A 26417-nucleotide genomic window follows, 5' to 3' on the forward strand; every position below is an offset into this window, starting at 1 on the left:
CATCTCAGTCGTGGGCAAAAAGATGAGTCAATAAAATTCTGAAAGATAATCTATTGACAAAAAAATATCATGAGATAAAAGATAAAACAGTCCAGTGTCCCATTTATGAATCGTATAAAAAACACACAGTCCCAAGGCCAGAGCCAGCTATGCCACACGGCCAGTTGCACTCCACGTGTTGCCTTTAACAGGGTTAGAAGTTGTCCTTGGAGACCCACCACCCTGCAAGCATAGAGCAGTCGTCTCGGTGCACCGAAGGGCTGAATTACCTTGCTCCAAAGTGCTTTAGCTGTTGTCACTGCAGTCTGGTCTTTTGTAACTGCAGCCCAAGCAAATTTACTGAAGTGATCCACCATGACCAAAACATTATGATACAGATCTTCTGGACCACCTATAGACAAAAAGTCTACAGACAACAGTTCCATGGGTGCAGATGTCTTAATGGGAATCAAAAGAGCATGTTTCGCAGCAGCCGCTTTACGCAGGACACAAGCCTTACATTGGGAACAGCAATTTATAACATCAGCATTTAATTTGGGCCAGAAATATCTTCTTTTAATGAGGGATATTGTTTTTTCTGGGCCCCAGTGTCCTGCATATTCATGGTACAGTTGCCATATAGAATACTTCTCACCCTCAGGAACCAAAATTTGAACTACTGGATCGACCTCCTTGGTATCATGTGATGTCCGACACAGCACTCCATCTTTTAGTGACAGTCGTTCCCAGTGCCTCAGAAGACAGAACAGGTTTAGACTCCTGTTGCCTCTCACGCTTATTTGGCTGATGGCCCCTCCGTAGATACCAGGCCACCCTTCTTAGCGTTGAGTCCTCCCCTTGCAAGGCAGACCACTGAGATGGCATGCGTTCAGGAAACAGAGGCACACCACAGGTTACATTTTGTAAACCCTCCTGGTTAGAGTTGCTTACGCCAACACACATTGCTCTGACCACATTTACTTCAACCTGTTTAAAGGATGGAACCTCTACTTCTTCCCTTTGTCCATCTGTAGCCTCAGATACTACAGGTGATGGATATCTGGATAGTGCATCTGCACTCTGATTAATACGCCCTGGCCTATATTTGATCTCAAATCGAAAACTAGCTAGGCGTGCTGCCCATCTCTGCTCTAAGCTACCAAGTTTAGCTGAACTCAAATGTACCAAAGGATTATTGTCTGTGTAAACTGTAAAGGGTACACAATACAGATATTCAGCAAATTTCTTAGTTACTGCCCAGGTCAAGGCCAGAAATTCAAGTTTGAAGGAGCTATAGTTCTTATCATTCTTCTCAGAAGGGCTCAAACTCCTACTAGCAAAAGCAATTACTCTCTCTTTTCCATCCTGAACTTGGGCAAGTAGGGCTCCTAAGCCCTGGTTGCTGGCATCTGTGTACAAGATGAAGGGTAGATTAAAATCAGCAAAAGCCAACACTGGTGCAGATGTTAGAGCCATTTTTAAAGAACTAAAGGCTGTGTCACATGTAGAGTTCCATTTAGTGGACAAGGGAACATCCTTCCTCTTAGAATTCTGTGATGCTCCAACTAATATTTGATTTAACGGTTGGGCAATTCTTGCAAAATCTTTCACAAATCTCCGATAATAGCCTGCCAAACCCAGAAATGATTGTAATTGTTTCACAGTAGTTGGAATAGGCCATTCTTGAATACATTTAATCTTGTCAGGGTCTGGAGCAATCCCTTTTGCTGAAACACGATGACCCAAATACTGAACCTCTGGTTTTAGAAGACAGCACTTCTTGGGTTTTAATTTGAGGCCATGCTTTGACAGTTTACCAAGGACTGCATCCAAATGAACCAAGTGGGTGTCAAAATCTGGAGAATAGATTATTACATCATCTAAGTAGACAAGTACAGACTGTAAGTTTTCTTCACCCAGGCATACATGCATCAACCTTTGGAAGGTGGCTGGTGCATTTGACAAGCCAAAGGGCATTCTGGTGAATTCAAATAAATCCATGGGTGTAGTGAAGGCAGTTTTTTCCTCTGTCTGGTGGGGACACCCCAACCTGCCAATATCCACTGGCAAGATCAAATGTGGAAAAATACTTTGCGTTACCCAAACTGGCAAGTGACTCTTCTATTCTTGGAAGAGGGTAAGCATCTTTATGGGTCACAGCATTAAGTTTATGATAATCCACACAAAATCTAAGTGTCCCATCCTTCTTACGGACTAACACAATCGGAGAAGCCCATGGACTGCAACTAGGCACAATGATGTTAGCATCCAACATACCTTGAATCAAACTCTTCACCTCCTGATATAACTTTGGTGGAATTTGTCTAGAGCGCTCACGGACTGGTGCAGCATTGCCTGTAGGAATTGAATGCTGCATGGTGCTTGTCAATCCATAATCTTCCTCATGCACAGCAAACACTGCTCGGTGCTTATGCAATAAAGCCTGCAGTTTCTCCAATTCCTCTGTGGACAAATGAAGACCAGTTAAATCAGGGAACATGCATTTCTCCTTGGGCAGGGCTTGCGTTTGGTCCATACTCACTCTAACTGTGTTTACACCAACACGAGTCATGTTCACACTATTCTCTTGTATGATATCTGCTGGGTCAATAATAAAAGTCTTAGCCAACTTCTGATGTCTGTAAAGGTACATTGGTGAGTCATTAAGGTTTTGGACCCTAATCAAAAGCCTCCCATCATGGACTGTAGATAATGTTCTAGCAATTAAGACTTCACCCACCTCGACAGGTTCCACCAGGCATTGATAATCCCTGCCGTCCACTCCAGTCTTCGTACGACCCCAAACCAACATCTCACTCCGAGGGGGAATCTGTATAGGATGGAGATTTATGGTACGTACATACCCAATGGACCCATCTGAAGCTGCAAACCGTGCCTGACTGGCACAAATCTGAAAAGCAGTAGTCCAAGCTCTCTGTTCGGCCCCACTAGAGGAGAGGTAGGCTAATGGCTTCTCCTGATCCATTTTTTCGTAACACTGTGAAATAACATTCAGACCCAGGACGCCTTCACTGTCGGTTAAACATTGGTCCTTAATCACCAAAAAACCACATTCAGGGAGTTCCACCTGTCCAATCTTCACATGTAGCAATACATAACCCAGGTATGGAATATCTAGTCCATTAGCAGCCTCGAGCGCCAGCCAGCTGCTTGCATCCTTCAATTTCATACCATTACTGCCAAAGTGTTTAGAGAAGTAGCTGTTCTTTATCAGTGACACATTTGATCCAGTATCCAGAATACACTGTATTGGGATATCATCAAGACACAAGCTGACTTTAGGAAGTTTTCCAATCAGTTTTTTCACATCAGTTTGAGGCCCATTGGCATCGACACAACCCACTGTCTGGGCCGCCGCAGTGGTGTCGTCTAGTTTAACGATCCAGATCTAGGCTTGCTTTTACAGAACCGAGCTATGTGGCCTGGCTGGGAACAAGTGTTACAGATGGGGCTACCTTGTTCATCATACCTGTTTGAGTAGACTCTGGGTCTGCTCCCTCCTTTCTTTCTTGATCTGTACTGGTCAGTCTGTTTCCAGTCCAAAGTCTTTTGTGTAGCTTGATGAAGTTCTGATCGGATTTCTTTGATCAAAGTCTGTGATAAATCATTGAATTGTGTGGTCATTTGCTTGTTCATGTCCTCCCACAACTCTGATTTGATCTGTTCCATATCCTTAGCATTACAGGTCTTGGATCTTTCCCCTTTGGCAGCAAAACACTGGACTGGATCAACCATTTCACCATAAACGTGTTCCCTCAGGATTAGTTCTGCTTTAATTTCTGCAAATGTCAACTGATCATTCATTAGAATTTTTGTTCTGAATTCACCTCTAAGGGCAGTGTCTCTCAAGCCTTCAACCAGATGATCTCTGAGAAGAATATCTTCATCATTCATACCTCTAGAGTCCTTCCTCTTTAACCTGAGAAAATGTTCTTGTAATCTCAGTGCAAATGAACTGATGTCTTCATGTGTTTCTTGACGAGCATTGAAGAACTGAGAGCGCAGGACCGAAGCAGTTGTTTTATCCCCATACAACTTATCTAACTCATTAAAAATTAGCTCAGGTGAATTACGCTTCTCTGGTGGTAGAATTAAAATCTCTCTTTTAACCTTGCCTTCTAAGCAACAGAGTGTTAATTCTGCTCTAAAATCTACAGGAACTCCTTGCAAAGCAAATGTTGTCTGCAAATTACTTTTCCATTCACGTAGACTAATATCTGAATCCTTCCCTCTAAATTTAGTTGTGACCATATTAAACATAGGAATCATACCAAAGGGCCTAAACCCTGCACTAGAAACTGGTGCTTCTCTATTTGGGCCAGACTGTGATTCACTCTGATCAGTCATCTTGCTTTTGCCCACTACAGATTATGGTGGCCAGATCCTGTCGACAACGCCAGTTGTAACACACCCAAAGAAAGATTCTAGGTCCGACCAACTGTCTCAGTCGTGGGCAAAAAGATGACAGTCAATAAAGTTCTAAAAGATAATTTATTGACAAAAAAAATATCAAGAGATAAAAGATAAAACAGTCCAGTGTCCCAATTATGAATCGTATAAAAACACATAGTCCCAAGGCCAGAGCCAGCTATGCCACACGGCCAGTTGCACTCCATGTGTTGTCTTTAACAGGGTTAGAAGTTGTCCTTGGAGACCCACCACCCTGCAAGCATATAGCCAGTGGTCACTCCAGCCTCTGCAACTCTGCTGCCTTTAGGCTGTGGCATATAATAGGCCCTGGCATGCACAGAGAGACAAAATGACACCTTCAGTATAAAATTCATAGCGCAAAACCCATCCATCCCAAACATATCTGATTTCATCACATTACATACCTGCACAGAGAGACAAAATGACACAGCAGTGTTTGTAGTGAGGGCTATAAGTAGACCAGTGTATCAGTGCAATCAAGTACACCTGCCTCTAATTAGTCCAACCCCATTCCAGCCATTGGCTCACCAAAAATGTGACACATACACACACACAAAACCACTCCCAACCCAGTGCCACTTCACACAATAATATGGAGCTGAATTAACACAGGCTCATTAGTCTACCATGTTACACCAACATAGCTGTGTAGCTAGCAATCACATAGCACATCATTATATACCAGCTAGTCCAACTTCAGTAACCCTACAAACGTCACTGCTGTTTAGTTTCCTGTCTTCATTTATGTTGGAAGTGATAGCAGAGCTGTACATTAAAAAATTTTCAGAAATCTCTCAGTCAGAACATGGTATATCATGTTTAGGAGGAAACTAGCAAGCTAACTTCCTGTTAACTTCTATCTCTGTTAAATTTAATAAATTCTATTTCATCAGAATCAGAATCAGAATCAGAATACTTTATTAATCCCTGGGGGAAATTATTTTTTGTTACAGTGCTCCATTTTAAACCAACATTAAGACAAGACAGACAATACACTAACTAAGAATAGTACAATATATACATATATACACATACATACTTCACTCATAAATAAATAGTTGGAAAAGAAACATGTGTAGTTGTAGCAGCAAACAGTGTGTTAAGTGGATGCGTTGTACAGGGAGATGGCCACAGGCAGGAATGATTTCCTGTGTCGTTCAGTGGTGCTTTTCGGTAATCTCAGTCTCTCACTGAACGTGCTCCTGTGACTGACCAGCATGTCATGGAGTGGGTGGGAGGTGTTATCCAACATTGTCTTTATCTTGGACAGCATCCGCCTCTCCGACACCACCTTGAGGGTGTCAAGCTCCATCCCCACAACATTACTGGCCTTACGGATTAGTTTATTAAGTCTGTTGGCATCTGCGACCCTCAGCCTGCTCCCCCAGCATGCAACAGCATAGAGGATCGCACTGGCCACAACAGACTCATAGAAAATCCTCAGCATTTTCTGGCATATGTTGAAGGACCTCAGTCGCCTCAAAAAATAGAGACGACTCTGGCCCTTCCTGTAAAGTGCTGTGGTGTTTTTAGCCCAGTCCAGTTTATTGTCAATGTGTACTCCAAGGTATTTATAGTCCTCCACGATGTCAACACTGACCCCCTGGATTGAAACAGGGGTCAAGTGTTTCCTGGTCTTCCTGAAGTCCACGATCAGTTCCTTGGTCTTTGCCACGTTGAGCTGCAGATGATTCTGCTCACACCACGTGACAAAGGAGTCGACCACAGCCCGGTACTCTGTCTCATCATCCCTGCTGATGCATCCAACCACCGCAGAGTCATCAGAAAACTTCTGAAGATGGCAGGTCTCTGTGCAGTGGCTGAAGTCTGTGGTGTAGAGGGTGAAGAGGAAGGGGGAGAGGACAGTCCCCTGTGGTGCCCCTGTGTTGCTGATCACCTTGTCAGACACACACTGTGGGAGACGTACATATTGTGGTCTTCCTGTCAGGTAATCAACAATCCAGGACACCAGAGAAGCATCCACCTGCATCGCTGCTAACTTATCACCCAGGAGGGTCGGCCTGATGGTGTTGAAAGCACTGGAAAAGTCAAAAAACATGACCCTCACAGTGCTCGCCGGCTGGTCCAGATGGGTGTAGACACGATTGAGCAGGTAGATGATGGCGTCCTCAGTTCCGAGACGAGGCTGATAAGCGAACTGAAGGGGATCTAGATGTGGTCTTACAATGGGTCGCAGCTGGTCCAGGATGAGCCTTTCCAGGGTCTTCATGATGTGGGAGGTCAGTGCCACGGGCCTGTAATCCTGGGGGCCACTGGGACGTGGCGTCTTTGGTACAGGGACGAGGCATGATGTCTTCCACATCACTGGGACCCTCTGCAGACTCAGACTCAGCATAAACAGTTTATGAAAGACTCCACTCAGCTGGGGGGCACAGGTCTTGAGGACGAGGGGACTCACTCCATCTGGTCCAGCAGACTTGCCTGAGTGAAGTCTCCACATTTGCATCTCAACCTGGTATTGAGTGAAGGTGATGGGTGGGGGAGGGGTGTCAGGAATCTCAAGGGAGGCAACATGTGAAGAGAGAGGCTGGCACAGTGGTGTGGCTCTGGATTCCAGGCTGACTACAGGTGAGGTTGTGGGGGTGGGAGCAGACACTGTGGTGTCGAATCTATTGAAAAACAGATTCAACTCATTGGCTCTATTCTCACCTCCCTCAGCTCCCCTGCTGTTGGTTGGCCTGAATCCAGTGATGGTCTTCATGCCCCTCCACACCTCTCTCATGCTGTTCTGCTGGAGTTTCCACTCCAGCTTCCTCCTGTAATTGTCCTTAGCCTCTCTGATCTTGTCCTTTAGTAACACCTGGATCTTCCTCACCTCCTCTTTGTTGCCCCCTCTGAAAGCCCTCTTCTTGTTGTTGAGGAGGGCTTTGATGTCCTTAGTCACCCACGGCTTGTTATTTGGGTAACAATGAACAGTCTGAGCTGGAACAATGGAGTCGGTGCAGAAAGTTATGTAGTCTGTGATACACTCAGTAAGCCCATTGATGTCCTCGGCGTGAGGCTCACAGAGTGTTTCCCAGTCGGTCACCTCGAAACAGCCCTGTAGTTCTGCTAAGGCCTCCTCTGACCACCTCCTAACAGTCCTGGTGGTCACAGGTTCCCTCCTCACAATTGGCACATAGCGGGGGGTGAGGTGAATCAGGTTATGATCTGACCTACCAAGTGGGGGGAGGGAGGAGGAGCTGTATGCATCCTTGACGTTAGCATACAGCAAGTCTAAAGTTTTCTCTCCCCTGGTGGGACAGTCCACATATTGTTTGAATGTTGTTAGTGTATTGTCCAGTGAAACATGGTTGAAGTCACCCGAGATCACAATAAAGGCACTCGGGTGCTGAGTCTGTAACCGAGCTATGGCAGAGTGGATAGTGTCACATGCAGCTGTGGGGTTAGCAGAGGGGGGTACATAAACAGCCACCAAGATGACGTGAGAGAATTCCCTGGGTAAATAATACGGCCTGAGTCCAACAGCACACAGTTCAGTGTCCGGGCAACAAATCTTTTCTTTGATTGTTATGTTGGCAGGGTTACACCACCGGTTGTTAACTAGAACAGCAAGCCCACCTCCTTTCCGCTTACCGCTAGCGATGCTGTCCCTGTCCGCCCGAACAGTGTGGAAGCCGTCCACGGAAGCATTCTCATCGGGAATGTCCTGGTGCAGCCATGATTCGGTGAAACACATCCAGGCATTTTCATTGATGCCTGGATGTTAAACTTAATTGTTACACCTGGTAAAGCAGCAATGCTGATCATTTTATCATAGATGAAAGAATTCAGACAGTTTTTACCTCTCAGTGTTTGTTTGACTTTGGGACCTGAAGAAGACGGAGTTTTGGACCCAGATTACGCCGCGAGGCTCCTGACTACGCTAGCTGTAATGCTCCGACAAACCATCAAGCAGTGCAGCTTCATAGCTTACCAAAGTCGTACTAAAACATTTTTTGACAGATTTTTGAGCGAAGAAACATAACAGTGAAGAAAAAAACACTGTGAATCATGAAAAGCCCCCAGCAACCTATAGGATTAACCTCATTTTTATATGAATTTAGAAGCAGGAAATTAGAAATCATCTAGGCCTCTATGTTGTTAAGACATTCCTGCAGTTTAAGTAATTGGTGTGTGTCTATATAGTCTCAAACACTGCACTATGGTCTCTTCAAACAAAGCATTCTTCTGTAGAAGATCGGTTACCTTTTTTTAGAAATACTCTTTGAAATAAAAGGAAAGGTGGGGTTTGGTCTATAATTAACTTAAACCAGATAGCTGGTTTAAGTCATTGCTTTTAAAGTAATGGTTTAATTACTGCAACCGTAGAGACCTATGGTACATAGCTCATTAACAGAGATAGATAGATCATATTTCAGATTGAAGCTTAAATTAATGATGGGACATTTTTGAGCTGTCTTGTAGGAATGGGATCTAAAAGACAGAGGGATGGTTTGGAGAAAGGGATTACTGAAATTAACTAAGAAAGATCAATCAGAGAGAAGGAGTCTAAACAAACATCCGTTTATGCTCCAGACATAATGGTGATAGATCCTGCAAAACACCTCATAAAAGTATTTGTAGGAAACCAGCAGTGATTAGACATAAATCTGTATGTGTCTAAAAGTCAGTTCAAACTATAAAATAAGTTGAACAGAGGATGCAGTGAGGCTACTTTTATTAAGCTAACACCAAAAACATGTCAAGCTTCCTTCCAAAAATGTTTAATAAAAAAATAAAATATCCTAAAATAAATGGAAACAATATGTTGTGAATTTTATATGCAAACAACTGCCAGAAAAGTCATGGTTATTACTGTGAGCCGTAGATGTGCAGTTTGAGATGTTACAGTGAACACTGTGAATTTTTTATTGAAATTAATGATGTGGTGTGTCTAAAACTATTATCTATTAAAAAAGAAGAAGAAAAATTAAGATACAAATGCACATTAATAAAACATTCAAAGCTCCTAAAAATAGATAAACAGATGGCACAGATGAGCAAGTTATTTCAATTAACATTTGAGATCTTGCCTTTATTAAATCATATTAACTAAAAATGGACCACCAGAGCTTAGCTGACCATGATGATACTGAAAATAATTAATTTTATCATTTTAAATGAAAGAAAAATTAAATTGTTATTGAAATGTGGAGTGTAGATAAAGTGCAGTGAGAGAAATCTTAATAATTGACAAACACATTTAATGTCATTGTCGCTGCATAAAGCTACACTGTGTTAGGAATAAATAGGAGAGGAGAGGATGAAATAGTAAACAAGCAGGACAGAAATGTCTTTTCATAAACATTTGAAAGTTTATTGTGAAAAACTAAAATTCAAAGTTTCTGACAAAAATCAAAACACAACTAGATTCATGCACAAGAAAATGTTTAGCATGTTATATTATACTAATATCCAACAATCTAAGCCATTCTGCATGAAAGGCATAAAAGTTCCTATCATAACATTTATTCTTATTGTTAAATATACAGTAACTGGTCTTCTGTTCCACTTTGTTTTTTACATTTTATTGTTGTGTTTAAGGTAAATAAACACAAATATTGATGTTTTAATGATAATATTTGTCATACTTGTAGCTAAACAAATGTTTGAAATTAGTTTTTGTACAGCTCATTACTTTTAAGCAGGTTTTTTAACTGCTGTTTGAGAAGCGTCATTGACGGTAATATTTTTTTTCTGCTCTAGTATCTGTTTGAATTTGTCTTGAAATAGATGAGCTGCGACCCTCCCATCCTTTAAAGTCATCAGGAAGTTGGGTTTTTTTAACAGAGAACTGTGAAAAGTGCCTCACTTCTTTTTGAAAAGCCTGAGGTGAGGGTCGCAGAGGTGAATCTTGATGCTAAATTTTCAGTAAATATTGAAGGAACTGATTAAATAATAAGCACCAGTTTCTTTTTGTTTTTTATTGTGAAACACAGTTGGACTAACTCTGAAGTCAGGAGCTTGAAGCCTCAGCATGATGAGCCGTCCACAGAAATACATAGAAGGTAAGAACATTAATGTGGTGGTAAATCAACAGGGAGGAGAAAAAGCTACACTTTTTGTGAACAATGCTGTTTTCATAGAATGTAACAGCTACTGAAATTAAACAATACTCTTATAGTTAAAATATCTCAAGCAGGGCTTTGTCACATGAAAATATGAAAAACCTTATGAAGAAATTTATGAAGAAAGAAATTAGTCAGCCATTTTACTGTCTAATATGCAGTGTTTCATGTTTCCCGTTGGTCTAATCCAGCTGTGGTTCTCACCTATTTTAAACTTTTGTTCTAGACAAACACTGAAATGACATTAAGCAGTGTAATATCTTTGCATCTGTCCTCAGATGCATTAGAGTTAGAACTATTTATTAAATGTTTATGTACTTGTGTGTTCACTTTCTGTCTCCTCTGAATCAGGTGAAGCTCTTCACTCCCAACATGCAAAATCAAACAATGCGTTAAAGCTCAGAGTGGCCATGCTGGTTGTCTGTGTTCTCCTGGTATCGGCTCTCGTGGTAACTTATCTCTGTGAGTTTGTAGTTTTATATATATATGTCTTTACTTAAATAAGCGTCTGATTTATCATAAATTAAATGAGAACCAGAATGTTTATATTAAAAATTTTAAAAGAAACTCAACTTATGACCTTTTAATTCATCTGCATCATATGAAATACTTATATTTTAAAGTTCTAACAGGCTTCAGAACAAATCTGTCCACTACTTTAACTAAATATAAAATGAATTTTTGAAAGTATTTTAGCTCTTAACAAAGGTCAGTGAGCTATATTATCACCTGCTTTCCTATAACACTCAGTGTCGAGTCCTTGCTTCTGTCTTATGCAACACATGCAGTCAGTTTATAGCAGTCAATTATTGATTTATTATGGTTAAGAAAACCTGATATAAATTCATAACATGTCATAATTTGAGTAATGACATAATAAATAATTGGATGAATGGCAAAGTCATTCATCAATGTGTTTTACTCTGAGGTGGAACTATGCTTTTTAATGCTTTATTTTATTGTGATACACATATATATTAGTTTATATTATCTATATATTAGTTGATTACTTGCAGATTAATTATGATTTTATGATTTTATTATGATTTTTAATGAAATTATATTCAATTAAAAAGAAAGCATTTAAAAGCATTGTTTTACTTTTCAGTTAAATCATAAAACACTTCATAAGTGGTCGCGCTATGCATTCATTTCACAATGACATCAGAAAGGTTCTGGTAATGAAGATCTTCTCATTGGCTATAGACTCTACAGATACAAATGCAAATACACTTCATAGAGATTAAGTGAAACCAAAAATATTACTGACTATTTTAATTTTTTCTTATTTTATTTTTTTAATAAGTGTTTGAGCTTTTGAAAACCAGGGAAATGCTCAGAAATCTTGAACTGAAGCAGAAAACCATAAAAGCCGATGTCACAGGTAAGAATATAAGACTCCAGTAATATAATTTTATACTAAACTCTTTCATTTAATCACGTAACACATATAATATTATTAAATTTTGCTTATTGTTTTTTCCTAAGATTTTGAGCAGGAAACATTTTCATACTTGTTATTGATCCTGATGAATAATTGCTATTCTTTTTTTTAATCCTAATCTTTCTCTTTGTATTGTTTTTTTAGAGAGACCTCCTGAAATCAAACCATGTAGTACAGTGCAGCCCATATGCCCGGAGCCTGAAGTAAAAATTAGTACGTTATGAATTGCCAAAAGAGATTTAATAAGCAAATAAATAAAAATATGAAATTATATATAATATATAAAAATATATAGCTACAGGACCCAAGGAGCAGCATGCTGAAAACTTAATGAAAATCAATTATTTTTTAATTTCTTTTTCAAAACAGTAACACAACCGTGCAACATAATACAGCCTACAACCCCACAACCTACTGAAATAACCACCAGTAAGTTTTAGATTTTGTTTTGTTTTTGACACATTGTTTTATCCTCTGATTAAGGAAACGGGATAAAAGGAGAATTGTCTTGCAGCCAAATAAAAAATAGATGATGTTGCTGAAATTTTAACAAAAATGTTTTTATCTCTTATCCATACCAGTAACACAATCATACACCACGATACCGACTACAACCCCACAACTTCCTGATATAACTATGAGCAAGTTTTATATTTTGCAACTGAAATGTTTTTGTTAATCCTCCGATTAAAGAAACAATGATGGACTGACAGAATCAGTATGTTAGATTTTAACTGCAGGCCAGTCTCCTAATACAGCGGTCCCCAACCCCCGGGCCTCGGACCGGTACCGGTCCGTGAGTCGTTTGGTACCGAGCCACGAGAGTTGAGGCTCAGGTGTGAAATGTATAGTTTTCAGGGTTTTTATCGGTTTTTATCGTTTACTCGGTTTTCCTGGGTCTTTTCACGTGTGTTATGAATAAATCTTCTTTTTTTCGGTACCGGTACTAGTTTTATTTTGTTGTATTTATCCGCGACACCTTAAAGGCTGGTCCATGAAAATATTGTCGGGCATAAACCGGTCCGTGGCGCAAAAAAGGTTGGGGACCGCTGCACTAATACGTAAAAATGAACATGTTTTCTTCCACATGACTGAAGTCTTTAATGTATTCCCCTCAAAGATGATCCATGTTATGAATGTGAAGATGGCTGGAAGCAACATGGAGAAAATTGCTATTTTTTCTCCACAAGAATATCATCCTGGGATGCAAGCAGAACTGTATGTAGAACTCAAGGAGGAGACCTGGTTAAGATAGACAGCAGTGAGGAGCAGGTATGAAACATTTATGCAGGTTCATGATCTCAAACTCATATTTCATCCAAAGATGGGAAGTTTCACAAAGTAATTTAATCAAATTTTCCTGTTTAGAATTTCTTGAGGACAACCATTCAACAAATAAGAAGATATTTCTGGATCGGACTGACAGACTCAGCAGAAGAGGGCAGATGGTTGTGGGTGGATGGCTCACCGCTGAATGAAAGGTTTAATTAAATCCAATTACATTATATTACATACACAAACAGTCAAAAGTTTGGACACACCTTCTCATTTAATGGTTTTTCTTTATTTTCATGACGATTTACATTGTAGATTCTCACTGAAGAGATCAAAACTATGAATGAACACATATGAAATTATGTAGTAAACAAAAAAGTGCAAAATTACTCAAAAAATGTATTATATATTATATTATATGTATTATATATATTTAAAAAAAAATCCCCACTCGCCCCTGCGGGCAGTCTATCCTTCGACCTCAGTTCCTCTACCAGAGGCCTGGGAGCTTGAGGGTCATGCCCAGTATCTTAGCTGATCCTAGGACTGCGCTCTTCTGGATCTCCACTTGGAGCCACTTGCCTAGCTTGGGAGTCACTGCACCTTCTCCAGCTCTTCTCTGTGCCCTTAGTACTTCTTAAGCTTATCGTGTTCCTTCTTCCTGATGTTGCTGTCATTTGGAACTGCTACATCTATCACTATGGCTGTCTTCTTCTGCTTGTCTACCACCACATGTCCGGTTGGTTAGCCATCACGATTTTGTCCATTTTGTCCGTCTGTATCTGGAAGGCCCTACATGATTCATTCTCGACCATCCTAGGGGGTGTCTCCCATTTTGACCTTGGGACTTTCCAGCCCTGGTATGGTAGACCCCAGCCTCTATGGATCTTGTGCTCAGAGCTTGTTCCTGTGCTGCTATGATTAGTGCCTCTGTGCTGTCTTTCAGTCCAGCTTTATCCAGCCACTAGTAGGATTTCTGGATATCAGCCACCTCCTCTATCCGCCAGTGACAGTGAGGAGGTAGGAGAAAAGAGAGGAGAGAAAAGAAGAGAGAGAAGAAGGGCAGAGAGACAGGGGGGAAAAACACAAACAGTGGGAAAGAAGAGACACGTTTCATGACATGCAGTAGTGGCATATTAAAAAATTGAACAAATTCTGAAAATATTTTTATTCATTTTCACAATCAAAGTTACCAGCTTTCACTGTTGCTGTTCTTTCTGTTCTTAATCGATTAGGTTGACATTCTGGTTCTTTCATGAGCCAGATGATTGGACTGAGGAAGATTCTGATGGAGAGGACTGTGCGAGGATGGGGCCAATGTATTGGTTTGATAAATCATGCAAAGCACATGGAAGAAGTATTTGTGAGAAACCTGCTGCTGCTGTGTGTCCTCACTTCAGTTCAGGAACAACAGTGAGAGTAGAGGACACAATGAGCTATTTTTATAAAGCTAATGCTGCAAACATTTAAAGCTTCCATTCAGAAATGTTTAAAGAAAAAAATATATCTATCCATCTATACTGTTTGCAAATAAATAAATGTGAAATACTTTTTTGTGCCTGATCTTCTTATTCATGTATTATGGGTTAAAGCACCAATGATACCTGTGAATTCCTTATTTTTTTCTCTTTATTCATAATCTTTAAGAATTTACAAAAACAATTTCCTGGAAAATGTGTGAAGAATAAAAAGACCTCAGTCTGTTTTTCTGTGCCGCTTAAATAGTTACAGGGATGTTATTATACCTTTACCTGCTGCATGATCTTTTGAAACTGTAGATATTTTGTGTATAAATATTAAAGAAAGGTACTACACCTTAAGACAAATGAAAAAATTGAGTAAAACAGAAACACAAATAGAGGGTGCTGCATGTCGACATCAAAAAATTTGCCTGTCAAAAAATTAAACTGCATAGCGAGATTTCAATATTATTCAAAATAAGTAGTTTTAAGTGAATCCAATTACAATGCAACTCATTTTAAAGTATGCAGTTTACATTAAAGATAAAGTCTTCTATTTATCCTTTAAAATTTTGCAGAAAACTTTGAAGTTAAGGAAGTTCTTGTAATTATTTCTTACTGAAATCATAAAGATAGACAAGAGCTCATCATGCCAAGACTTCTTTTCAGAATTTGTAGACATAGTTATGGTCAAGTTTGCATACACTCATCAGGGGCATGAATGTCGTGGTAATTTGGAGACTTTTAAGCACTGACCCAGTTTATGTCTGTTTTCGGCATTCTCAAGAATGATCAAAGAACAGACTTCCTTCCCCATGTTTAGTGAGATTTTGGAACAGCTTCAGGTAAAACATGCCCAGTCACTCCTCATCCAGAGTCAGAGTGCCATTGAACGCTTCCATCAAACCCTTAAATCCCTGCTATAAGCTTATTCCATTGAGCAAGTAGTAATTAACAATTGAGAGTTAACAGCATAGGCGGCTCACAGTACAACAGCTTCACGCACAGCTTAATAGTGGTCGTAGTAAGCAAGCATGTCAAACATGTAGGAGGAAGTGTGGTCAGTGACTTGTACAGAGCGAGAGGCACCCTGAACCAAAATGGCTAGCACAGCATTCTGCGTTATGCAATACCCTCTGGTATGCACCTAGTTGATCGGGGGCTTATCCTACAGCAAGATAATGACCCAAAACATAAGTCCAAGCTATGCCAGAACTACCTCGGGAAAAAAGAACCAGATGTTAAGCTTGAAAACATGGAGTGGCCAGCAAAGTCTCCAGACTTAAACCCCATCGAGCTGGTTTGGGATGAACTGGGCAGAAGAGTAAAAGCAAAGCAATCTGCAAATACCACACATTTATTGGAACTTCTACAAAAGATATGGGAAGAACTTTATGAGGAATATTTGATTTCTATTGTAGAAAGAATGCCACGGGTGTTAGGCTCAACGAACGGACTCTATGGCAGAGCACACAGAAACGCAGGAAATGCAGAAAGTGCTCTTTATTTACAATGTCTGGATTATTTACACAGGGTGGGAGATTATGTACAGTGATAAATAAACAAGAGGGAAACCAGGGAAGGGGGCTGACACGCACTCGGAGTGAAAGGGGTGATCGGCGCACGCAGGGTGGATTTGTCACACTGGTAGTACAGGCTCGGGGGAGAACCTCCGGGATGCGAAGGTAAAGATGCGATTGATCTCTGCAGTGATCCCGGAAATACGGCTTCACCGGCAGCTGACAGGCAAGCGGGTGATGGATCTGGCACTCAGGGAGGCGACAATACTCCGACACAAGACATCTGTCGCGCTGCTCCTAAATAACGCTCCATCAAATGATGTATGATGTACCACCGGTGTGCCAGCATCCCGTGAGACACCGTCCCACCTACCTGTGCTGAAAAAGGAAGCAAACCCATGACACCTCACCAGAGAAACCACACCAACTGCTAATAACTGGTGTGCTCAGGTGTATTTGTTTTCAGGGGGGGTTATTGACCCCAATTGCTTATTTGTACTATGCATTTATTTCAGAGTGCAATAAGACATTAAACTGCATTTTCAATTTAAAAAAGAAAAACTGGAAAAATTGGGCGTAGGTAGGACACCCTCTCTTCCTCACTGGCTCCATGTCTCTAAAGATGTTCTACAGTTGTTCACTCTCTCGCACAAAATCACCAAAAAATTTTTTTTAAAAACAACAACAACAACAAAAACCCATATCACACAGACTATTCACTTCCTTATGTAAACCACTGAATCAGGTACTGAGGCAGTGATGTACTGAATGATGCTTCGGCTGTCACAGATCACATAACTGTTTAGTCAAGCCAAGCCTTGTTTTTTCTTTTGTTACATGCCAGAACTTCAGCTTCAAACGGACGATCACTATTGTTTTCAATTTCATGCATACATCTACCCTCATCTATGCACCACTGATATTTAGTATTGTATTTCATACAAAGGATTTGCCTAATTTGAAAACACAATACAGCATCACACCACAACACAGTTTTTACAAACTGTATCAAGACTTACATGATACACTTCTAGAATGTATGTACAGGGATAAATGTGACTGATAGACATTTACACAATTATGCTCAGGTGTTTAGCAATATTTATTAGCTTTCTTTATTTTTATAAAAGGTAATATTTATTGAATCATGTTTGAGACAGTTAGACCAAAGGACAATTATGATTTGGCAGTAAGTTTTTAAAAAAATGAATGTCAAGTCAGTTTTTAAAACAGAACCATGTAGAAAAAAGAAATATAGAACCATTTACATCATTTTAAATGAGAACAATCAAGATTTTGATCTTGTGAGGTAGTGAAACTGCCATGTTACGTTAATAACCTATCTACAGATTGTGAAACAATTTGAGAATAAAGTTCCTCAATGTTAAATTCAGAAGACCTTGGTAAAGTATATATTATCATTAAAACAAATTGGATAAACTTAAGCAATCTCTGTGCTGAAAGCACAAAGCTGAAAATCAATATTGGATGTCCTTGATCTAAATATGACAATGACTATCTAGCTTTTTATCAGTACTCAGTTCAAACGTTTGCATCTCTGATAGGATTGGAAGTGAATTAGTGCCTATGAAATTGGTAGCTAGCACATCTGGACAGGCACCATCAAACCCAAACCAAAGTCACCCATTTCATTCACCATTTCCGTCTAAATATTTCTGCAACATTAACTTAATTCCAACTTCAGTGAAAACATCCCAGAATTTTTTCCAAATCCCCATTAGAATTTCTCACTAGGTTCTCCCCTTTCAGCACCTCCTTCCTTTGTGAATTAAAATTAAAGCACAATTGCAGAAAAGCGCCACAAGGTGGCGGCCTCTTCCTTTTTGTTGTGTTAAGCTGGAGATCCTAAGAGTGTACTACTAAGATATTAATAGGTTAGCAAGCTATGTTGCTTTTGTCCTTGACAATTTTTTTTCTTTAGTTTGACAAATCAGAAGTGACTGTACACTTTCAGCTGAGCCATAGCCTAGAACACAATTACAAGGAGACACACGGGCTTAAATGATGCTATTTTTAAAAGGTAGTGTTTCTAAATTTACATTTGAAACTCCCTTACAGAAATCTGAATCTGACAAATAAAATATAATTGTGCTAAAACAGCAACATAACCAGTGAAATCTCTTGTTTTTCTGATCTTGAATTTACAAAACGTATTACCTGAAAAATCATGGGTGTCTCTTTATATGTTTATTGGGAAAAACAGTTTCAGTCTGTTAATTTCTCTCTGGTGTTTGAAATATTTCAATGCCAAAATGTATTATGTAGTTTGTGCAGTGGGAAAAAGTATAATCAAATTGTCAATCTATGGAAACCACATCTATTTAAAAAAGAAAAAACTCCACAGACACAAATGGGGTGGGTGGCTCTTTAGTGACCTTGATGATGCTGAAAGTAATTGGTTTTATAGTTTTAAATGAAAGGAAGCTAAAAGTGTTCAAGTCAAATCGCAATCCTTTAAATTACAAAACTTTAAAATTTAACAGAAAGTTGTTTTGTATAAATAACTCCATGTTTAATTTACAGAAACAGAACAAATATTTAGAGTCTTAAGTCTCATCTGTCTACCAAAGGAATTATCTGCAATAAGACAAAGAGATTTTTTTCTGTCGTTTCACAAAGCTCAAGTAAAAAATAAATTTTACAGGACAAATGCCTTTCTTTCGACCAATTCTGATGTCAGGATGCCGAAGCTTCAGCATGAGGAGCCGTCTGCAGAACTACATAGAAGATAATAACATTCATGCAGTGAAAAAACAACAGGAAGGAGCTTCATTCAGATCCAAGTGATCATCAAACAACCACTAATCTGGACAAAAGTGCTTTTCGAAGATTAAAACAGGTATGCAGGAGTAAAATATTATCTGTGCATAAATTAAAACAAAACTTGAAAACCAATTCAGTGTTTGAACATTTAGTCCAACAAAGAATAAAGAAGAAAAGGAGGGGCTAATTTAACTTGTGGTTGCCTCAGTCAGCCATGTTATTGTCTGATACACAGTGTGCCATTTCCTGTTTGGTTAATGCAGCTGTATTTGCCACAGCTATCTGGTTTACCGTAAATAAGAGGAAGTGAATGTTTACAATAAAAGTGTAAAATACAGTGTGCATGAACATCAAGGCCAGCTTCATTGTTTTAATTCAGTTGAGCAAAACAACACCTAAAAAAAGACAACCTATAACACAAATGGTCCAGCATCTACATAAAGATAAATATATATCTACTATTAACTGAGTTTACATGGGAATGAATCCCAACCCCTCCTTGTAGATTCTGTTTTATGAGGACTTAAGACCTAATTTATAATTAAAAGATTGCCTTTTTTGTTATAGTTTTCTGTGAAAGGTTTAGACATTTGTATCTTAAACTTACTGGAGTTCAAGATACAAATGTAGAAGGTAAAGTGATTTACTTTTTTTAAATGAAGCAAATCGTTTGTTAAATATAATAAATTCAGTCAAAGCTGACTGAATTCACAAAATGTTGTCAGAAAATTGCAGTTTTTTTGATTGCATTTTTTCAAATATCATATTACACATACTATACAGTTTCCCTGAATGCAACCACAACCTTTTCAAATGTTACTGGTGAATAAAATTAGCACTACAGGCAGAATGAAAACAGAAGCTAGAACGGTACTAAAAATCCCCAGGTAAACTCCAAATTTATAGAAATGTCTTTTTAAAAAGATAAAGTGACACCAAAATGTTACCGACTCCTTTGTATTTGTCTTGATTTCAATTTCATGTAGAAGGAAAAGTCCCAATAAGAAGGAAGACCCTTGTGACTGAGTGGAGAGCAGTGTTTAACCAAGAAGCAATAGAGGCGCTTTTTAAGAAAGCTAAAAAATTTATTTATTTACAATAAAAACAATTAAAAACAGCCATGGCCAGGGGGCATAAAAATTAATATACAGGAACAAAATATAAAAATTGTCTGGCTGGGTCGGTACTTGACCCGACAATTGAGATTTAGTCAGTAGTTGGTACAGAGCTCAGAACTCTGCCTGCCACTGTTCGCCACTTGTCAGCAGCCGTTAGCTTTTCGCAACACTAGCCGAAACCAAAACGATCTCCTGGCACGTCCAGACGCTCCACTCAAAGGTGTCCCTCTGCTTCACCTCCCTCAATAACATCTGCCTGTGTCTCCATGGCCACGTCATCGTCATCATCGTCATCATCGTCATTATCATCATCATCATGGTTGATTCTTTCTGTCCATTACTGCTGTTTTCATGGCTGCTACCAGGACTGACCATCCGTACCGCCAGACCCTCTTATTGGTCTTTGGTGGTTGAAAGGCTCACCCTGATTGGTTAATGGCGGGTTCATTCCATGGCATGACCTCTCCCAGGTGAGGAAAATTAGTAGTCGGGGGGGGGGGGTCCTGGGGAACATAAACTAAAAACAAAATTCACAATAAAAGCATGCAATAACACTAATAGCTATAAAAACTTAAAAGCACACTGTAAAAGATAAATGACTCTACTGTCAAAGATTGAAAAAGTCATGCAAAAACAAAAAACAACCTATTCCTCCCCAGGATGACATCACCATGACTGAGCTTATCCTGTATTTTAACAGAGTGAACGTACTACTTTATATTGAAGAGTTTTCTTTAGTATTTTTAGTCTTTAGGTCTTAGTTCCAGCTTCTACTTGCATTAGAGTTTATTTGATCTCTTTATCCTGTGTTAAGTTCACTGATCTTCATTGTTTTTGTTTAGTTCCTTTTTTTATTGGTCTCCCATGCATTGTGTTTAGTTTTATTTCCTGACTGTTGTTTACCTTTGTTGTGTTCAACTGTGTTTAGTTTCCCTCCTGTTTCTAATTCCTTTATTACGTCATGTGACTTTATAGTCTCAATTTGTCTGTCGTGTTGCATCAAACTGTGTTCCTCTCTTTTTTCTCCAGTTCTTTTTTGATTTTCTTTTTTTTGTAGTTCTGAACATTGTTTGCCACAACAAAGTCAAAAAAATTTAACCTCTAGTCTTTTTCAGCAGACTGGATTTGGATGTAATGTAAAGTCGTAAAAACATGAACAGTGATTTGTTGTGATGATATCTTTCATCTCTTAGTTTTACATTTTTGAGAGGCGATAAACCAGATGATTGGGTGGAGGAGATGTTAGAAATATATCCTCCAGTCAGAAAGTGTTAGCTTGATATATCCTGCAAAGTACCCCATAAATCTGTATGTTTCTGAAAGTCAAATATAAAATAAGTTGAGTAGGGAATACAGTAAGGCTACTTTTATAAAGCTAAAGTCACAAACAATTAAAGCTGCCTTTCAAAAATCTCCCAAGCTAGGCGAGTGACTCCAGCAGATCCCAGGAACAACATCTGAGATCTCTGTCAGAGGAGTGCAGTCCTAGGAATAGCTAAGATACTGCGCAGGACCCTCAAGCTCCCAGGCCTCTAGTAGAGGACCTGAGCTTGACAGATAGACCGCCTGCAGGGGTGAGGGGAATTTACAGATATATACATGTGTTTTTTTTTAAACCATAAACATAAAGTTATGATAAAGTGTAATCCATTAAAATTTAACAGAAAGTTCTTTTAATGTAAACCTGTAAAAAAAGGAAGCTGTCACAAGTGTTTCTTCTAAGAAAAGCAATGAGACCGTTTTAAGGCTTATCTGCCCACCAAAAGCCGAAGAAATATTTGCAGATAATACCAAAAAATTCTGCTGTTTGCCAAAGTATTAAATGCTAATAAATAATAAAGAATAAAATGGGTGTGTTTGTGATGCAAAACAGCAGGACTGGCTGAGGTCAGGATGTTGAAGCCTCTGCGTTCATAGAGGTACATAGACTGTAAGAATATTCGTGTGGTGATAAAGAGGGAGATGCAGTCAAATCTGAAAAACAAAACTGCTTTTTGCAGATTGAAACAGGTATGCAAGGATAAAACAATATTATCTACACCTAAGTTAAAACAAAACTTTAGACCATACTAAATGCTTTAACACATGAGTGTATTTGGTAATACTTAGTCCAACAAAGAAGAAACAAACAAGAACAGTGGGGGGTTGACGCTTAGATTTTGTGATAATTTCCTGTGTGGTTTTTTCCGTCAACCACGTTGTTGTCTGATACACAGTTTGCTGTGTTTCCTGTTTGGTTAATGCAGCTGCGGTTCCCACAGCTATCTAATTTACCATAAATTAGAGGAGGAGAATGTTTTCAGTATGACTGTGAATACTGCTTATACAAAAACTATGGGCGACTGTTTCAACTGTGACTGTGGCATCTAAAGATAAAGGTTTTTTTTAAAAATTACATAACTATAACAATGTCAATTAATGTCAAGCCCTCACTTTTAGTGTGCTTTGTTTTATTATTAATTAAGATAACATTTACAAATAAACAGACTGCCTTATTGTTGTTTTTGTTGTTGTAGTTTTAGGAAACACTCAAATAATTTGAATTAAGGTGGAAAATCACATAAGGCAATGCCACAGGTAAGGATAGGAGACTCATATACTGCAAAGTTGAATTAAATTTGGATTATCAGTACATCTACTCTGATGGCACACAGTTGTTGTTACCATGCCATGCTTGCTGTATCTTGTCAAAAAAAAATTTGTTACACATTTTTATGTTCTTGCTGAATGACTGATTTAAAGAACTTTGTTGTTTACTCTTTTTTTTTTTTTACTTTATTTTAATAGAGAGTGAAATTAACTATGCAACATGGTAAAGCCCACATGTTCACAGCTTCCCGAAGTAACCATGATTGAGAATTATACAACATTTGTTTTCTCTTATTATGGTTAAAGAAACATTGATTAAAGTAAAGGTAAATTACATATAGAGCTTTCAGAATAAATATTACAAAATGCTTCACAATAAAAATGCTAAAACATCAAAACAAAAAGTCAGCCAAAAGGTTAAAAAGATGAGTTTTTACTTTCTTTTTAAAAGAACTCACCCAATCCAGAGATCTCCGGCTCAGTGCATAGATGGTTCATCTACTTGTGATGAACCATCTTTTATAGTTGCATTGTTTTCCCTAGCACTTAAAGCTGTCAGTCATCTTAGGGTAAGAGCCTGTGAAAAGAAAACAAAAAGTAAATCCTGAACAACGACCACTGCTTTTTCAGTCACCCTGCTTCTTCCTCTCTGTCTTCCTGGGAGAAAATCCAGATGTGTTGATGTAGCTCAACTGAGCAAAACTATCCCTGACAGAGAGACAGATGGTTTGAGGCTAAGGTGTTGCTTTACTGTGGACAGCTTTCCAGTGCAGCCAAAACAGAACGGCCTGCAGTAGAGGTTGGGATACTTGTTGGTGTTCCCAGGGCTAAGTTATTTCTTCGCTGATCACTGCCTGCAACTATCTACTTTAAGCAGAGCACTCTCTCTGAAGTCCTTGCTGACTCTGGTGTAGAACAAAGCTAGCTCATCAACTGGGAATCTCCACCAAACTATTAACCACTCATCTTTCAATCTTTGCCCTAAACAGACAACAGCTGGCTACCATTACACATCAGACTGAGCCCATTCATTTCATTATCTATGGAAACCACCCTGAGTACGCAGAGTTCTTTGTTTTTTCTGCACCTCACAAATCTGATCCTAGAAAATCCCTGGCTAGAAGGACACAACCCACATATAAGTTGGTCGGAAGAAAGAACTAAGTTGAAGTTTGTTTTTCCAGTCAAACCACTTACAATAGGCCCTGCTAACTCAGTCTCTGGGCCTGCTGAATGTGAGTCACCTAATCTTTCTCTGATCCTCAGTAGGACCATGACCAATAGCTGGCTTTTTGTTGAGTAGAAAGATAAAACTCTTAGACCATGTATTTGACTAAATCAGATCACTAGAGGAACAAGAAGTGAAAAGAAGTTTTTGATAAACACGAGGACACTTTGAGTACTTGGTAATATCTTTTGGTCTAACAAATGTGGCTGCAGTATTCTAAGCCTTATTTAATGAGGTCTTCAGAAATTTCCTGAATGTGGTTGTTTTTTGTTTTTGTTTTACCTTGAAAATACTATTATTTTTTTCAAGGATCTATATCACCTTACTTCTGTTTCAAGAAGGTTTTCAGGAGAAAACCTTCACCCCAAGCCTTCACCCCCGTTAATAGTTTGTTGTAAAGGTCAATGCTTCAGACTCTGGGGTGGGGGCAATCTTCTTACAGTGCTGTACTGTAAGAAGAAAGTAAACTACACTCGTGCACATTCTGCACATTCTACTCATAGTGATCTGCTAGCAGTTCAACTAGCTTTCGAAGAATCATCCAAATTTGTCATATCTTCAGTCACCTCCAACATCTCAATTCCAGGCAACCTAGACTGTAATATTCTTTGGCAAATTCAATGACTTACCGTTCTGGTTCCTGTATTTCTGTAGAGCTGACCTGGGAAAATGAAGATGTCATTCAACAGGCTCAGCAGAATAAACATGATTCCAGAATCAGCTTCACAAACCAACTGTATGGCCTGTCTTCAGTCCACTCACAAGTTATCCACTAGGTCCACACCATCAACTTTACCTGCCATCCAGGGGTAAGCCACATTCTTTCATCCTCAATTGGCAAGGTTATAAAGGAACACAATCCAGAATGCTCAGTTTGCACAAGAAGTAAGAGCAAATCTCAACCAGTCGCAGGCCTGTTACAGCTACTGTGTATACCTAGCTGCCCATGGTCATGCCAATGCGCCAATAATAAATATTCAAAAGGGCAAAAACACAAGTCTTTCAAAATGAACTGCTCATTGGTTTCCATTTTAGAAATTGCAGTGTTTAAAGTTTAACTGCATACAACATCTGTCAAAAAAAAAAAAAAACTAAACCCTTCGATTGTATGTACATGCCATACTGAAATTATTTTTTTTTAAAGAAAACATTTTCTGAAATGCAAAAATATATAAATAATCTAAAGTACAGTCAAAAGTCAAAGTCAAATTAAATAAAATGCATAAGCAACCTAAACTAACTCTGTCTTCTTGGAAGGCTTTCTGATATTGATAGGAGGTTTTTATGCTGCTAAAAAAAAAAAAGATGTTATAATGGTGCAGACATTAATTAATATTAATAATAATTCAGTGTCCAACTTAACAGCCTTCAGGTCAGTGGCTCAGAGTTTTAATGGCCCATTTACATTTTTACTGGCTTGTGAAAAAAGCTTTTATTTTTATACTTTAAAATATTAATGCAATTTAATTAATAAAATACTTTATATTATTTTATTATTTCACATTCAATTCAAAACATGTTACAAAACCCTTGAAGTTAATATGGCCTAGTACACCCCATGCCCCCCTTTAGACTCACCCCTGTTTTCTGCAGGTATCACTTCCATGTAAAATAGGACGGCTGCCTCAGCCTTTAGCGAGCTGTATAATTTAACCAGTCTCGTATCAGTTAACAGTTCACCTGCATATTTTAATACAACTTCGGGAGACTTGCTGCAGATTTTTCTCTATATAAAACAAACGGCGGTGGATGGAGCAGCTGCAAAGTTCGCTTTTCTTCGCGTCGGAGCGTGTTGATCAGGCGCTTTGATGGAGGACTTACGCTCGGGTTTTGTCAGTAAAGATTTAAATGATGATTACAGGAACAGCGCTGCTGTTTTGGACGCTAAAAACACGTTTTCTTTCACTCAGCCTGAGCTCAGCGTCTCGGTAAGGGTCCGCCTCTTTGCTCTTCACGGTGTGTAAACAGACTCCGGCTCCACGTTCAGCTGTGCCAGCGTCATCGTTACTGCCATAACTCATCATCGTTGTGTTATCAGTGTTTCTGTTTAAATGTGCAGGCTGTGTGGGCTTGTTGTTGTCAGACTTTTTATTCACACGTTTGCATTGCACGTCTGTTTTTAGTCGCAAATGTGGATGAAGCACTCGTGTTTACATCGTTTAACACATTTGCCGTGCTTTAAAGGAAGCATCGAAGCAAAGATATTTATAATCGAATTATTCAAATTATTCCACTAGTCGTTACAGCGCTACTAATGATTAAACGTGTTTTCTAGCTCCATGATATTCCTTTAGACATAGACTCCAGTCTTCGACCCCAGTTTATATTGCAAATAAGGTTTTTCTTGGGGCTTTGGAAGGAAAAGTCAGTCTGGCTTTTGCATTTCACTCACAGTCTAAGGGTCAAACTCAGAAGGTCAATCAAAAACTTGAGGTGCTTTCTGCTGCGTTGTTTCCACTAATCCTGCTTCCTGAAGTTCACCGCTCCCATGGATAAA

At 39.0% G+C, this 26417-nt stretch overlaps 1 protein-coding gene and 1 long non-coding RNA gene across 8 annotated transcripts in view; one reads left to right on the forward strand and one right to left on the reverse strand.

Annotated features, from left to right (window-relative positions):
• Positions 1–26417, forward strand: part of LOC120726498 (C-type lectin domain family 4 member E-like) — a 68324-nt gene that overhangs the window by 22140 nt on the left and 19767 nt on the right. Inside the window, exons 1-9 of one of the 6 annotated variants that reach the window (XM_040020110.1) lie at positions 10294–10442; positions 10854–10964; positions 11809–11886; positions 12091–12159; positions 12316–12375; positions 12528–12587; positions 13067–13218; positions 13315–13427; positions 14457–14818. In XM_040020110.1, coding sequence (XP_039876044.1) covers positions 10412–10442; positions 10854–10964; positions 11809–11886; positions 12091–12159; positions 12316–12375; positions 12528–12587; positions 13067–13218; positions 13315–13427; positions 14457–14691 — 909 coding nt within the window. In that variant the 5' untranslated portion in view covers positions 10294–10411 and the 3' untranslated portion in view covers positions 14692–14818. Of the gene's footprint in view, positions 1–10290; positions 10443–10853; positions 10965–11808; positions 11887–12090; positions 12160–12315; positions 12376–12527; positions 12588–13066; positions 13219–13314; positions 13428–14456; positions 14829–26417 lie in introns of those variants that run through there. The other 5 variants (XM_040020112.1, XM_040020115.1, XM_040020111.1 and 2 more) reach the window with 5 other exon arrangements.
• On the reverse strand, positions 18139–25905 carry LOC120726508. 2 transcript variants are annotated; one of them, XR_005694330.1, is made up of 2 exons: positions 23151–25904; positions 18139–20620 (listed from the first exon to the last, which is right to left on the reverse strand). It is a non-coding gene; the product is annotated as an uncharacterized LOC120726508 (long non-coding RNA). The 2 variants fall into 2 exon arrangements; XR_005694331.1 differs by lacking the exon at positions 18139–20620 and adding an exon at positions 21149–22077 and having other exon boundaries at positions 23151–25905.

The sequence above is a fragment of the Simochromis diagramma genome, unplaced genomic scaffold, assembly GCF_900408965.1.
Source record: "Simochromis diagramma unplaced genomic scaffold, fSimDia1.1 OVJJ01000753.1, whole genome shotgun sequence".
Classification (NCBI taxonomy): domain Eukaryota; kingdom Metazoa; phylum Chordata; class Actinopteri; order Cichliformes; family Cichlidae; genus Simochromis; species Simochromis diagramma.